This window comes from Hypomesus transpacificus, chromosome 6 (genome assembly GCF_021917145.1).
Source record: "Hypomesus transpacificus isolate Combined female chromosome 6, fHypTra1, whole genome shotgun sequence".
In the NCBI taxonomy this organism is placed as follows: Eukaryota; Metazoa; Chordata; class Actinopteri; order Osmeriformes; family Osmeridae; genus Hypomesus; species Hypomesus transpacificus.
In genome coordinates this window covers 10,605,202-10,619,643 of record NC_061065.1, presented here as the reverse complement: position 1 = coordinate 10,619,643, position 14,442 = coordinate 10,605,202, and the positions used below count along the sequence as shown (strand labels likewise).

The 14,442-nt window shown below is 46.7% G+C and overlaps 1 protein-coding gene across 1 annotated transcript in view; it reads left to right on the top strand.

The window, feature by feature from the left end:
* Positions 1 to 1,743: 1,743 nt before the first annotated feature.
* The window catches only part of foxo3b (forkhead box O3b), a 40,491-nt gene continuing 27,792 nt past the window's right edge, over positions 1,744 to 14,442 (top strand). The window contains exons 1-2 of the mRNA XM_047021227.1: positions 1,744 to 2,277; positions 2,611 to 3,349. Of these exons, the coding sequence (XP_046877183.1) occupies positions 2,792 to 3,349 (558 nt within the window). The 5' untranslated portion in view covers positions 1,744 to 2,277; positions 2,611 to 2,791. The remainder of the gene's footprint in view (positions 2,278 to 2,610; positions 3,350 to 14,442) is intronic.

Here is a 14,442-nt window from a genome sequence, read left to right as displayed (position 1 = left end):
ACGAGGAAGTAAACAAAGGCATGGTGCAAGGAGAAAGATGGTAAATTGTATAATCCCAAGGTAGAGTTATTCAATTAGGGTCACAGTGGGCTGAATGTAATACAACAAAAGTCCCTCTGGTCCACATCTGCCTTTCTAAGGTAATGAAGTGTGAAGTTTGCTGTGTGTGTGTTTGTTTGTGTGTACTACCTCCTTGCCTGACAGTAAGAATCTGATCTTTGTGTAATGGGCATTCTCTGTTAAAGGTGTGTATGTGTGAGTTTAGTTGTGTGTGTAGTGAGAAGGAAAATCAGGTAAAGTAGAATAGGATAGTCTAGTCTACATAACTGTCATACACAGAATGCCCCAAAATGTTGCTTATCAGACCATTCAGCAGGAAAACCCAATGTTGATATCTACCTGTATTTCTTTCTCTCTATATCCTCTCTTTGTTTCAGTCCATCTCTCTTCTTGGGGTGTTGAGGGCTCCCATGTGCTTCACCTTTGACTGACATCAAATATCATGGAGGGGTGGATTGTTGCCCATGCACCTGTCTACCTGTCCAACCATCCATCCATCTATCTCTTTATCCATCAATCCATTCATCCCTCCATCTCTCCTCAGTTAGCTTTTTACTATGGTATGGCCAAAGTGCTGTATCAGGCAGGCAGAGGGGAACAAAGAGAAGCATGTGTGTCTGTCTATGCCTGTGTGTGCGCGCACGCCTGCTTGTGTGTGCGCTTGGCTATGTGTGTGTGCAGTGCATCATTAAGCATGGTTATCGAATCACCTTTATTTTAATAGAAAACATTTGAACAGAAACACTCTTGCGTCTAGTTTGTCGTTCTTTGTTGTTGTTGAGATCTTAATCACAGCGAGTGCTTTTCTCGCGTCCATTGATGACTCTTGCACACAGGTGGGGTGCGCGCATTCCTCTACAGAGAGAGATCGGGTGCACGACGAGGACGCGCACCTGGCAAAACATCTCCTTGGGAACAAAGACGTGGTCGGCTGCTGCTGGTGTTTTGGTAGGTAGGCTAGGTGGGGGTGTGGGAGGAGCATCACTGACAGGAGGACAGGGGCACGTATAGGATTTCTTCCCTTATCGCTCTTTAAAATGACATGACGTCATGGGCTCGAGGAGGTCTGTCCAGTTTGAAAGGGGGTGTGACCTGGGCGCGCTAACGAGGTTGAATGACAGGCACGTTTATGTATTAAAGGTACAAGCTATCAAAACGTTCACATGGGGTGTCAAGACCAATAAAGAGTGGAGGAACACTGGTCAAAGATTCACATAACAAGGCTCTGCTTGTGAGACGTGCCTGTCTTCTGTTGATCGATACACTCTGTTCCCAAACGGCTGTTACACATGGAGGCATAGGACACCTGTTACAACTATATCATGATTGTATAAACATGTAAGAATGCAACATATAGGCCTAACTGTCTTAATAATAATTGATCCACCCCTATCTAATCATGTACACAGCATTGTCCCTATGACACGATCATACTATCTTTTAAATCAATGTGCTTCCACCTAACAAGTCGATATAGCATATTATCTGTCCAAATATTATCTATATCTGCATATGGTTGTTTTGTATTAAACGTTCTATGTCTGTGCCTGACCCTCAACATGTCAAAACGTGCGTTCCTCACACACATTTACAAGCCCCAACATGTCTAGGTTGATGTACTGTACTGTAGCCTACTGTAGATGGAATATCGGCCCTTGTCTCTTTAAAAGGCGATCCTATTCACGGGTTTGAGGGGGCCGGTCTGTTACGCGGCGGTTGCAACGTAATCCCTGCTATTACTGCTGTATAACTTTGAGCTTGTTGAAGACAGCCACTAGACGGAATGTGCAAAGTAGATACATTTGTGTGTTTGTGTACTAAGCCTGAGATAGTGCACTCTTATTTTACACAGCGTTCGATAATTTCCTTCGGTAAAGGTTACTACGGACTGACCACATCATTCTCGGATACCTTCGTTTTTTTCTATTGACACTGACAACAAACGAATCTTTTTTTCTTTTACTCAGTCTATTATAAAAAGGATTTGGGAGAGAAAGGAAAATTGTAATCGTGATGGCAAAGACAAGAGGTATGGAGCGATGCAGGAATTAGTCGCTCGTTGTTCCTCGGTATACAGCGCGCAGTGACCGTGCAGAGCAGGGTTTTTCTCCGCGGCACCTCGCGCACCAGAGGGGCTGGATTGTTCCCGGAGAGTGCTCCATCCAGTGTGATGACGTTTTGCCACTTTCTCAGTGGCCATTGACGAGGGTATTTCAAGTAGGTGTATTTGATTACGTTACTTTGGTGCTTGATTTGAGCTTGAACGCAGAGGTGCTATTCTCTAACTGAACAGCAAGCTTAGTGATACATTGTGGCGTACATGACTAATGTAGCGTAGCCTAGGCCAATTGATGCAAGTTAGGCTCATTACTGGAAACGACTTGTATATTGCAATTACTTTATTATGTCTAAAGTATCCCTCATCTAGTGTGGGAATTGTCTACCCTCGTGAATGCTTTGTCTATAGCATTTTATATATATAGCAATATTTCAGACCGTGGTTTATAGTCCTAATCTTTGTGTTTGGTGCTTGATCTGGTTTTTCTTCAGGGACTTAAATTTCAACCAGCGTTCAGTTCTCAGATTTTCAGTGGTCTTTCGCCGCTGCTTGTCTTGAACAGTAACAAAGAGCGGGGACGCGCATTCATGGAATGCGACTTTGACAGCTCTCCACTTCTTATCTATTGACTTTATCAACCGGCAAGCGGGAACGTGCAAGTGAGTGAAGGAGATGGCCGAGGTTCCAGACCCTGAGCCTTTATCTGACCTGGACGTGGCGATAGATCCAGACTTCGAACCACAGAAACGGCCGAGATCATGTACCTGGCCCTTGCCAAGACCCGAGTCAAACGCGGGTAAACCGGAGAGCCATGACACGGACATCATACCGGAGGAAGAGGACGATGAAGAGGACAATGCCACTTCTATGTGCATCAATGTCAATGGCTCCAGTGTGACTGCGGAGGACCAGAGCAGCAGTAGTCCCGTAGCAGAAGGATTGCTCGCCTCCCTCAGCCAGGAAAACGGAGGCTCCCCGCTTTCCTCTCACTCCCCCACGGCTACCTCGGGCGCTCTGAACACCAACGGTCCGGGAGCGCAGCAGACTCCTCGGAAGTCCTCGTCGCGCCGGAATGCGTGGGGGAATCTGTCTTACGCCGACCTGATCACCAAAGCCATAGAGAGCACGCCAGACAAGAGACTCACCCTGTCACAGATCTACGACTGGATGGTGAGATGTGTGCCGTACTTCAAAGACAAAGGCGACAGCAACAGCTCGGCTGGGTGGAAGGTATGTTACAAACGCCGCCCCCTCCTTCTCCCCGTGTTAGCTAAACAACAACAATAATAAGAAACACATGTGGATCGCGATTAGTGCTCTCGCGCATACACACGCTCACAGTCTTTCACTCACTTTCTTTCTCACTTTTTCTTTCTCAGTCCCCCACACACGCATATTGGGCATTTTTGGAAGTGGGTGAACTGTTCGCATGACCACAATTTAATGTAAGATACTGTCACATGGCAAATCAAACCGAACTGTCAACGTTCTAAACACCCTGACCGAACAGAAGGTATAACCGCTGCCTACAAGTAGGCTATTTGGATTGACGCAATCGGTTTAGGATACAATTATATAAGGCAATGTTCTGTACTGCAAATGATCCACTCTGCAACAACAGCCAGGTAAACAAAACTTGAATATTGAGCTTGAACGAATGATAAAACAGTTAGGCTATTAATATCATACGGCTAAACCGATCAGAAAAGGCATTTAACATTTCTGTAGTCGGGAACCTGTCAGTGACCAGAATCTCGCTCTATAGGCCTATTTGTTATGTAAACTGTGGCAAGGCCAGGGCCAGGTACGGCCAAGGTTGTTGATCCTGATGGGAATTACATAAGCACTCTACCGTGTGGTTGGGTTAGCGGCCCGAATAGGCTATAAGAAACACTACCTTCAAAAAGAATGTTCTGGTCGCCAGGGCCGAGGCGGCAGGAGTGGGCTAGACACATGGACACCAGCCAGAGAGAGAGAGAGAGAGGGGGGGGGGGGGGGGTTGGAGGTGTCCTGGGGAAAAAGTTCTGGTCGCCGTAGAAGCTTTAGCATGAGTTATGTCTGAGCTCTGGCGGGGAGAGGTCTGTAGGGTCATGCGCTCAAAAAGGATTGAACTACACCAAGGCCACGTTCATTGTCACCCCGCAGGCCTGACGCTTGGGAATTTTGGGCATGAAGGCCAGAAGGGTTAAGGGCTCGAGTTTCAAACGAGGGCTGTTATTAAACCCAGAGCGGGGTAACGTAGAGATGTCCTTACTATACCTCCCACCCCACAAGTTTATTTTACAGTTCTGCCATTACACAATTGGAGCACACACTCCAGCTGCTGCTTTCGAACTATCGTCTAAATTCATATCAGGCTTTTATTTCTCCGATCATATTTGCGCAATGATCGGAGGCGCGTGAGCACAACCATGCACACTCTCCAAGCAGGTATAGCCTCGTGTGCGTAGGTGCGCACGCCCAATAAAGTGCCACGAAACCGCATATGCGTAGGCTTATTAGCTGTTCCTATTAAAGCGCAAGATTGTCTTCGTCGTGACAAGGCTACGGTTCAGAAGGCTAAGATAACCATTGTCATTACATTATAGTGCCTTCTGGCATTAGTACCACCACATATGAAACTAGAGAGCAGATCGTGCCAGGTGCACAATTCTGTAGGCTACTGTGCGTTTTGTTTTCCCTCAGAGCCTGTGTTTCTTATCTCTTTCTCAGAAATTATTAAGGTTCCTCAGCTCAGGGAGCTTAGAACACATGAGGTTCAGGCCAGACACCTCTGTCAAAGAAATCTGCTCTGAAAAAGCAGTTAAGCCTGTTGTCATCCATCTTAAACAGTGTCTCTAAACATGTCACCTCTTTGAATCAGTCACCAACTCATTCTAAACCTCTTCCCACAGGCATCCATTATTTCAAAGTTGGAAACAACATTCAATTTTGTTCGCCTATGCCGTCCAATTTTTATTTATTTATTTTTATTTCACCAAAATATGCGTGTGCAAGACAGTTCACAATCAATACAAGCATATTTCCATTAATTAGATTAATGAACGCCAAAACAGAAAGTAGTTGGTGTTTGTCTGAAGTTTCTGGCTCCAGACAGACAGTCAAGCCAGGTTTTCCCAGGGAGGCAGCTGTAGCCTGGAGGGCCAGGACTAGCTGGGAGCTGCTGAAATGTGGACCAGAGTGTTAGTGGTGTGTGGCTGTGCTGAGAGAGGCGGGGAGCCCAAAATAGAGCCTGTAAACCTGCCTGAAATGCAGTCAAGTGTGTGTCTTCATGTGTGCTTCTACATTTGTGTGTATGTGTGCTTGAGAGAGGGAAATTGTCTATGCGTGTGTGTCTGTGTCTGTGTGTGTGTGTGTGTGTAAGTGTGTGTGTGTAAGTGTGTGTTCCTGGCTGTGCTCCAGTGAACTTTGTGCCTGGGTGTTATTAACCCTGATGCAATGCCGCCCCGCTCGTCGTCCGGACGATTCAACAGCTGTGGGACTCAGGCGTGGACTCAGTTATGTAACACACGCTATACTCACACGCCACACTCACACGCCACACTCACCTAAAAGTACATACCAGCACACACACACACACTGTTCATAAATAAACAAACATATGCAGAGAAACACACCCAATGTAAGATATGTATGTTGTGGTCTGTCATGTGTACTGCATACATTCCAGAATGGACATGATCAGATCCATAATACAATAAGTTTGTTTGCACACTTAGTCTGTGTGTGTTAAAATGTAGATTGTAGGTGTGTTTGCATATTGTTTGTTTGTGTGTGACTCTGGACTGACAATGACATGACGACAATTCATTCCTAATTAATCATTTCAAAATAAATACACGTATGAGTCATGTTTCATTCATTCAGCAGGGTGTTAATGGGCCGTATGTGAGCTCATGGTCCATCTCTAAGACAGGAACAGCTAATGATCGTCAGCGTATTGTCTTTGTTTAATCAAACCTTTACACCTCTGATTCTGCCAGCGATACCCCCTCATGCTCACACACACACATACATACATGGACACAAACACACAACCTGAACCTGCCCTCCATCACCCCCCTGCCCCCCCCCCCCCCCCCCCCCCTTTCATTGTCTGGCGCAACACTGAAAGCAAACCCCTATAAAATATTAGCGGAGGTGATTATCATTTTAATGGGCCTCTCTACCATTCATTCTCAATGTCTGCAGGGGTCCAGACTCAGCCCCAGAGTGATTAGGCTACCTATGAGAAGGGGAGGGGTTGGGGAGTAGGAGTGTGTGTGTGTGTGTGTGTGTGTGTGTGTGGAGGGGGGGGGTAATATAACAGAAAGCCATTAGGGTTTGAAATGTTGCCCCTCCCAGTGTCTCTTAGACACGAGTGACATTGTAGGGGAACTTGTAGGAACAGCAGTGGATGCCAGTGTTAGAGTCACAGAAATCCCCCACACACACACCCCAAAAAATGACAGTCACCCATGGCTAGTTTTAAACATACAGAATCCGGTTACATAGATAAAAAGAAAAACGTTCTGGTATGGTGTGTTTATGTGTGTGAGCATGATTGAGCAAGCCCGCCTCCCCTTTTCAGAGATAGGGGTTTAAGGAGGGGTTGAAGAGAAAAAGGCAAGGAAAGAGGACATGAGTGTGAGAGAGGAAAGAGAGATAGAGAGAATGAAGAGAGAGAAGGGGGAGGTGAGTGGGGGAAGTAAATTAAGCTGTGTATTACAGCGAACCCCTGGCAACAATTTCCCAATAGAGTGATGTGGAGAGGGTAAGGAGGGGGGGGGGGGGGGGGGGGGGTCTAAGAGTTTGTTGGGGGGGTTGTGGGTTGTGAGGTTATCGGAACCGATTCACTCAAGCATTTATCTAAATAGTGTCACCAGTCAGGGCTTGTGTCCCACGGGGCTCAATTCTAGCCCCTGGTCCAGTCAATTGCCAATTTTAATAAGAATGCCCGAGGACCGAAGCCTTTCAGTTTGACTTCACATGCTGAAGTCTGTCTGTCTGTCTCTGTCTGTCTGTCTGTCTGTCTGTCTGTCTGTCTGTCTGTCTGTCTGTCTGTCTGTCTGTCTGTCTGTCTGTCTGTCTGTGTCTGTCTGTCTGTCTGTCTGTCTGTCTGTCTGTCTGTGTCTGTCTATCTGTCTGGTGAAGACGCACACAAGGCAGGAGAAGGCCAGGGAGAGGTTGGTCATTGTCTGATGAGGTCATGTTTGTAGTTCAGGTATGGTGGGAGAGGCTGACATTTACCCAGCTGACAAATCTGTGTGATGTCACACAACACCTTCCTGTGTAAATTTGTGTGTCTTTATGTGTGTGTGTGTGTCTATGTCTATAGTGTGTGTCTAATCTACATGACCAAACTGATGTAAAAACAGCCGAGAAAATTTTATTTTTTGGAGCTGTCCCGGAGTTGCTTCTGGCCGTGTCACCTCATCCCATCTGCGGCGCTCTCTACAAGAGGTGCTGCTCAATTATTCAATGCACTTTGGATTAATTCACATCACTGTATTAATTTTTAAGAGCTTGTTCTTGGCTGTAGGCTTACACTGTCTCCTTTCTTCTCTCACTCTCTTTATTTTCTCTCCTTCCTCATCTTTCTCTCCCTTTCTCCCTCTTTCTCTCTCTCTCTCTCTCTCTCTCTCTCTCTCTCTCTCTCTCTCTCTCTCTCTCTCCCCCTCCCTTGGGTGATTCCTTTCCTGATCTCTGTATGCTTGTGCTTTTGTGTGTGAGTGTGTACGCGTATGCCTGTGTGGCTGCTTGTGTGTGTATGCTTGTGTTTGCGTGTCTGTTTGTGTGCGCTTGTCCTCGGCATGTCATGTGGAGGAGCCAAGCCTTAGATAGAATCTCAGACACAATCACTCCCATGTTTCACATGCTGATTACACACTGCAAGGACTGGCTTTATTCATGTGTGCTGCCAAACTATGTCAGTGTGTGTGTGTGTGCACTAGATCTCCCTCTTTAAAGAAGGCATATTTATGTAAACATGAACTCTGTGGCTAGTCCGAGTGTGACATATCATGCTCAGTATAATAGTTTATCATACTTTATTTTTAGCTGATTCTGAGGTTTTGTTTACATCAAACAGGAAGTGGCTAACACAAGGCAGGAAGTGTTTCTGGGCAGGACCTGAGCAGAGTTGTGAGGGGCTGCACAAGCCTCCCTAATGACCTGTTAATGACAGCTTAGCACTCTCTTATCTGTGTGTGTGCGTGTGTGTGTGTGTGTGCGCATAGGTTTGTGTCTTTGTCTCATTCTATCCATCCATCCATCCCTGTGTCTGTGTGAGTCAGTATCTGTGGCGCCATGAAAATGAGCTGAATAATGTGTCATTCATACACACCCTTACACTAACATACCCCTTTACACACACACACACTCTCACACACACACACACACACACAAACCACTCACTCCCCACCCGCAAACAAATTAATATACCCTTCACCCCTACACACTGTAAAACACTACCACCCTCTGATACATACACATCTATACACACATTCCCCCCCTCCCCATCCACACACACTGTGCTCTGGGGAAGATGGAACACACTATAAAAGGAGTCACGCGACGCTGAGGTCGCCTCTGCTCCACTCTTCGACTGGTACTTTCTGACTGGGGAGTGTGTGTGTTTCTGTGTTCCGGGAGGGGGAGGGGGGAGGGGGGGGTTGTTGGTGGTCACTGTGGCAACAGTAGGTTTGCAGTCAAAACAGGCTAGCGATTGGGAACAACCTTTAGTTTGGGTGACAGCTGATAATAAAGTCACCCTCTGGTAAAGGATATACATGCAGACACTCACGCACAGTGGAACTGCATATACCTTCCCAACTGCCTAGCTTCTTGGTGTCTCTGATAACCACATTGCTGAAGTGGCCCCATGTACGATAAGCCCTTCCCCCTCTTCTGTCTGTCTCCTCTTTCCTGTCTGCTCTTCTGCTTCCCCACTCTATTCTCCTCTTTTCTCTTCTTCTCCCTTAATCTCCTCTTTTCCTTTTCTCCTATATCCTACCTTTTTTCTTCCTTTCCTCCCCCTCCTCAGTTTCCCTCCTCCTCTCCTCCCCCACTGTAATCTATCTAATCTAATGGCTTTCTCCCACCCCCCACACCCCACCTCCCCCAGAGCCCAGGCATGTTCATATTTGATTAATCACACACACACCAGTGGGGGACAGGGGTTAAAAGAGGGAGAGGGGTGGTTGGGTGATGGAATCATGTGTGTGTGTGTGTGTGTGTGGAGGGGTGGGGGCAGAGCTGTGTCTGTGCAGATACTCAATCTGGCAGTTACGATGCCCCCCCCCCCCCCCATGTGGTCTGTCAACCATCCGCCATAACCCGTGAGTGAGTGAATTAAAGTTATCATTTCTGAATTTCTCTTGACCCAGGGTTTTAAAACTTTAATTTGTTTTTCTTGCAAGCCTGTCTCCTTCAATTACCCCACTCAACACAGTGGCCACGCCTGGCCCCCTGATGGGTGGCAGGGGGGGGGTTCAATTGTTCCTGATTACGATTTAATTGACTACAACAAAGCTAGCTTTTTGTGTCGGCGTGAATAAGAGAGAGAGAGAGAGACTGATGAGGAGAGATTAATGAAATATGACATACTTTGTGCACCAGAGAGAGAGAGAGAGAGAGGGAGAGAGAGAGAGAAACTGATATTTCACTCTCTATCTCGATCTTCCTTTCATAGTGGTATAGGCTCAATATGATCTGATATGTCTTACCTGCCACTCACACACACTCATGCTGATGGGTTTCAAGTCGTACTGGTGGATGTGCACGGCCACCCTCACTCCCTGTGTTGAGGTGTGTTTTTGAGTCAACATGACAGGGGCAGTCCATACCTAGTGTGTGAAGTGTGTGTCATGTATAGGACAGGGGGGGGCAGAGGGGCTTGTCCCAGACAGTCTACTGTACACACTGGAATCATGGAGGGCCATATGCTTCAAAATGAACCTTCAACTTGATGAAGTCAGATCTACAGCGTCGCAGGACTTTAGGAATGAGGCTGAGAAGAGTGTGTGTGTGTGTGTGTGTGTGTGTGTGTGGGTGGATCAGGGGATGAAGGAGGGCCATTGTAAAAGCACTGAACACTACAGAACAGAGAGTCCAGGCTTATTGTAATAACTTCCATCAAAGGTGTGTGTGTGTGAAGTGCACCCATGTGTGCATGGCGGCATCTGTAAGACAAAGCAATGTGGTGGGAAGCCAGGGCAAAGTCCCTTGTATTCAAGGGGTCGTTTGCATGTATTTAACATGTGTTGATATTCTGTAATCTACCATCATGTTACACAACATCAAGGTCATCATCAAGCAGAAGGCAAAACAGACAAACTCACTGTTGTCAACTTCAACCTCTCCCAATATTTAACTCAATCTGTAGTATTTTTGAAGCTTTGGAATCATAATAACATAATCTGACTCTGAATCAGCCCTTTGTTCTACCTTCTCCCTTTAACCATCCTGAGACTGTTCTTAATCATAAATTCTCCTATGAGGAACCTCCTATGAGGGCTCTCCTCTTCCTCCTCATCCTTCTCCTCCCCTCTTCCACTTTTCTATCCATCTATCCTTCTTTTCTGCTTCCCCTCCCTCCTCCCTCACTTCCTCATCCTGCCCTCCTCCTGCCTGTCTGCCCTCTTTTACAGGGCCTCATGCACCTGTGTGTTTGCACACCTGTGGTTCTTTATGAGGTGAGATATGGGTCAGGAGATCTGGGACAACCATAATTGCTCCCTGTGTTTGCTCACATTGCATAAGCCCATGGATTGGTTTTGGTTTGACCTTCAGCCCAGTAGCTAGAGATATATCTGTCCTGAATGGAGATATGGAGGACAGGCTGGACTTCCCCCTCGTTCAGTAGGAGACCTTACACAGTAAAACAATTCATGATAGACCTTATTGTAGCCTTTCACTTTGTATAATTTAACCTTTATGAAATTGACTCTTTAATGTTTAACTTTTATTGACCTTTGACCCAGTAACTCAAATGGAAGGTCTTGGGTTTTTCTATTCCATGAACCCATGGTATTGTATTGGTTTTCCGACTGCCCCCCCCACCCCCCCTTACCTATTCATGGATGAAGCGTATGCCTCTCCCTCCTCTGTGTGTGTTCGTTGCACTTGAGATTGCATTCCGACACAGAGGGAACCCAGATTACATGGCTCTAGTAAGGCTCCCTCTACTTCTCTTTGTTCTCTCTCTCTCTCTCTCTCTCTCTCTCTCTCTCTCTCTCTCTCTCTCTCTCTCTCTCTCTCTCTCTCTCTCTCCTTCCCTTTCTCACGTGCTACTCTGTTTTCCTGACTTGGTTAGCTGGACAGAGAGAAGTGTGTGTGTGTGTGTGTGTGAGAGAGAGTGTTTGGGGTGGTGGGGGACATTGGGTCATTGCTTATGGGGGCATGAAATCGCTCCAGAGCCCCAGGGCACAGAGGGTGCTTCTCTGCTCAGATATTGAGTCTGTTTTACACCTGTCTCTCTCTCTCTCTCTCTCTCTCTCTCTCTCTCTCTCTCTCTCTCTCTCTCTCTCTATGTCTTCTTTCTTTCTCTTTCTCTCTGTCTTTCTCCCTCTTTTACTCTTTTGATATATTTTCCTCTATTGATCCTTCGTTTTGTGTTTTCCAGCCCAAACTCTTTTTGTCTGCTCCTCTCCCCTGGCTGTTCATCCACCCCTTCCCCCATCCCTCCCTCCCTTCAGTCCCTACACCCCACCACCAGGGTGAAGGCCATCTGTCAATCAATACTCTAGTCTCCGAATGCATCAGTACAGAGAACATGAGAGAGCCATGGACACTGACCTTTAACCTCTATGTCCTCAAAATGTCTAAGGTACTGGAGGACTGTTTGGTACGCAAGCACACACACACTCACGCAAATGTGTTAAGCAGAGGTGATCTGGAGCCAGGTGAGTCATTAGCATTGTGTTACAAACACACATCTCAATGTCATCATCTGAGACTGTACACACATTTACACATCCATATAGGGCCCTGGCCTCAAAATGAACACACTAACATACCCTCACACATAATCCTCCACACACACAATCCTCTCTGGGTGCAGGGTTTCCACACTCTGCTCCCTGGCATTGAGGGGCCCCAATGTTGAAGGCTTTATGTTCTCCATGAATGTACTGTGTGTGTGTGTGTGTCGAGAGTGTAGGGGACGGTTGGGAGCGGGAAACCATGGCTTCAGCTGTTGCACATTGTAACCCAAAGACATCCACACTTCTCCATCCCTCCCTCCCTCCCTCTTACACCCCCTCTTTCATTTTCTGTCTTGAGGCGCAGTTCTTGGAGACATGGAGTGACTTCTGAGGGCCCCTCGCCTACTTACTCACTCTTTTCTCTCTGCCTTCTCTCCTTTCCCCTCTACCCTGCCCCCCCCTCCCTCCCCTCCCTCCATTCTTCATACCTCTTCAACAATCACCCTTTTTTTCTTTCCCTCACACAGTCTTTTTCTTCAAACTCTTTCTCATGTCCTGGTCTTTCTACTGGTGCTTTCTGCTCCCTCACTCTCTCCCCCTTCCTCTTCATTATTTCCACCCCCTCCTCCCCTCAACTTCTCCATCTCTCTTCAAGCCATGGGGGGGGGGGGGGCTGTGTATATTTTACAGTGAATGAGTGCTCATGTAACCAGGGGGTTGTAATCTCCATGGGGACCAGTCTCCTCTCTTCAACAAACATACACTTGAACACATACATGCATTGCGCACACGCACACACACACACACACACTGGGTTCTAAGTCTGTTATAATGGATTCTTGTCCTGCTGGTCCTATTGGTCAGAAAGGAGCAGATGTTTCCCCAGGGATTCCATGTTGTCCTCACAGTGCAGCTGTAGTGCAGCAAGCCTCACGTGATGCTGGATTACATCTGGCTCTCTGCAGCCTGTTAGTGCCAGGGACCAGCGAGCCCTGGCCTTCACCTGTTCCAAGCAGGCTATGGATTAATACTGTCTGCTTTAGTTACCAGAGAGAGGCAGATGGAGAGTGAGAAAGGAAGAGAGAGGGAGAAGAAGAGAGAAAGACAGAAAGGGATGGATGAATCCAGTAGGCAGAGTTTTGCACAGATTCCGTGACCGAGTTTTCAGGGCGGTCTTTGTTCCGAAGTGGTCTCCAGATGTTTACGGTTCTCCACCAAGAACACTTCACATGTACCACAGCACTACACACTCCCTGTCCCTCTCTGTAACAGTACCACGATAGTGATCCAAACACAGTAGAGCTTGGCAGTTGGAGAGCTGCGTGTGTTTTCATGTTGACGGGTCAATATCGGTCAGGAATCCATTTTCATGTGAGCACTCCAGTCCAGCTCTGCATTATTCATGGAGCCCACACCGATATGTTGAGCTATTGAGTGATATGCCTGCGAGTGGAGAGAGAGAGATAGAGAGATAGAGAGAGAGAGAGAGAGAGAGAGAGGAGGAAGGGAGAAATAGAAAGAGAGAGGGAGAGAGAGATATAGAAACAGTGTGAGAAGTAGGGAGAAAGTGAAGGAAAAGGAGAGAGGTAGAGAGAGAGTGAGTGAAGGATAGAGAATATGTAATTATCATAGTGCAATGACATCACAGCTTATCTGAAAGGCTTTTAGTGTGATTAATTTACACTGTGCCTCCATGTGTGTGTGTGGTCTACGAGAGAACGTCATGTTTGTGTTTGTAGGTGAGAAGGAACCAGTGTGATTATATGTGTATGGTGTGTGTATATTTTAGAGGGTGAAAGATTAGGTCTGTTTTTGTGTGTGAGAGACCGTTTATATGAGTGTGTATTGCTGCATGTGCATGTGTGTTTGTGTGTTTCATTGATACAAATCCATCTTTTCTCTCTCCCTCTGGAGGGCAATGTGTGTGTGTGTGTGTGTGCGTGTCTTCTCTCTCTTACCCATAATCCATCATTCCTAGCCCAGTCTCAGCTGTGTGAGAACAGTATAGGTGTCCATCTCTTTAAATATGGGTTAGTGTGCCTCATACTCCCTCCCTCCCTCCCCCTCCCTGAGGCTGTCCCCTCCCTCCCCCTCCCTCATTCCCACACCATCCTGCTCCTTCTGTTTTTCTTTCCCTTTTCTGACTTCTGTTCCTCTTTTCCTTCCTGTCTCCTGTGGTTAGAGAAAGTATTAGTACTTGAGAATAGAACACAATAGAAACAAATGAAATAGAGCTATGGAATGGACTGGATGAGACAGGGAAACAGGTTTCATTATAGCTGTTAGGTGTGTACATGCATGTGTGTGTTTGTGTTAGCCAGCCTCTGTTTGAACTATCTTTGCCTTCTAGTATCAAGAATGCCCTTAATGCCAGCATAGTCTTTGTAGTGGTTTAACATTGGAAGTGGTATGTGTGGG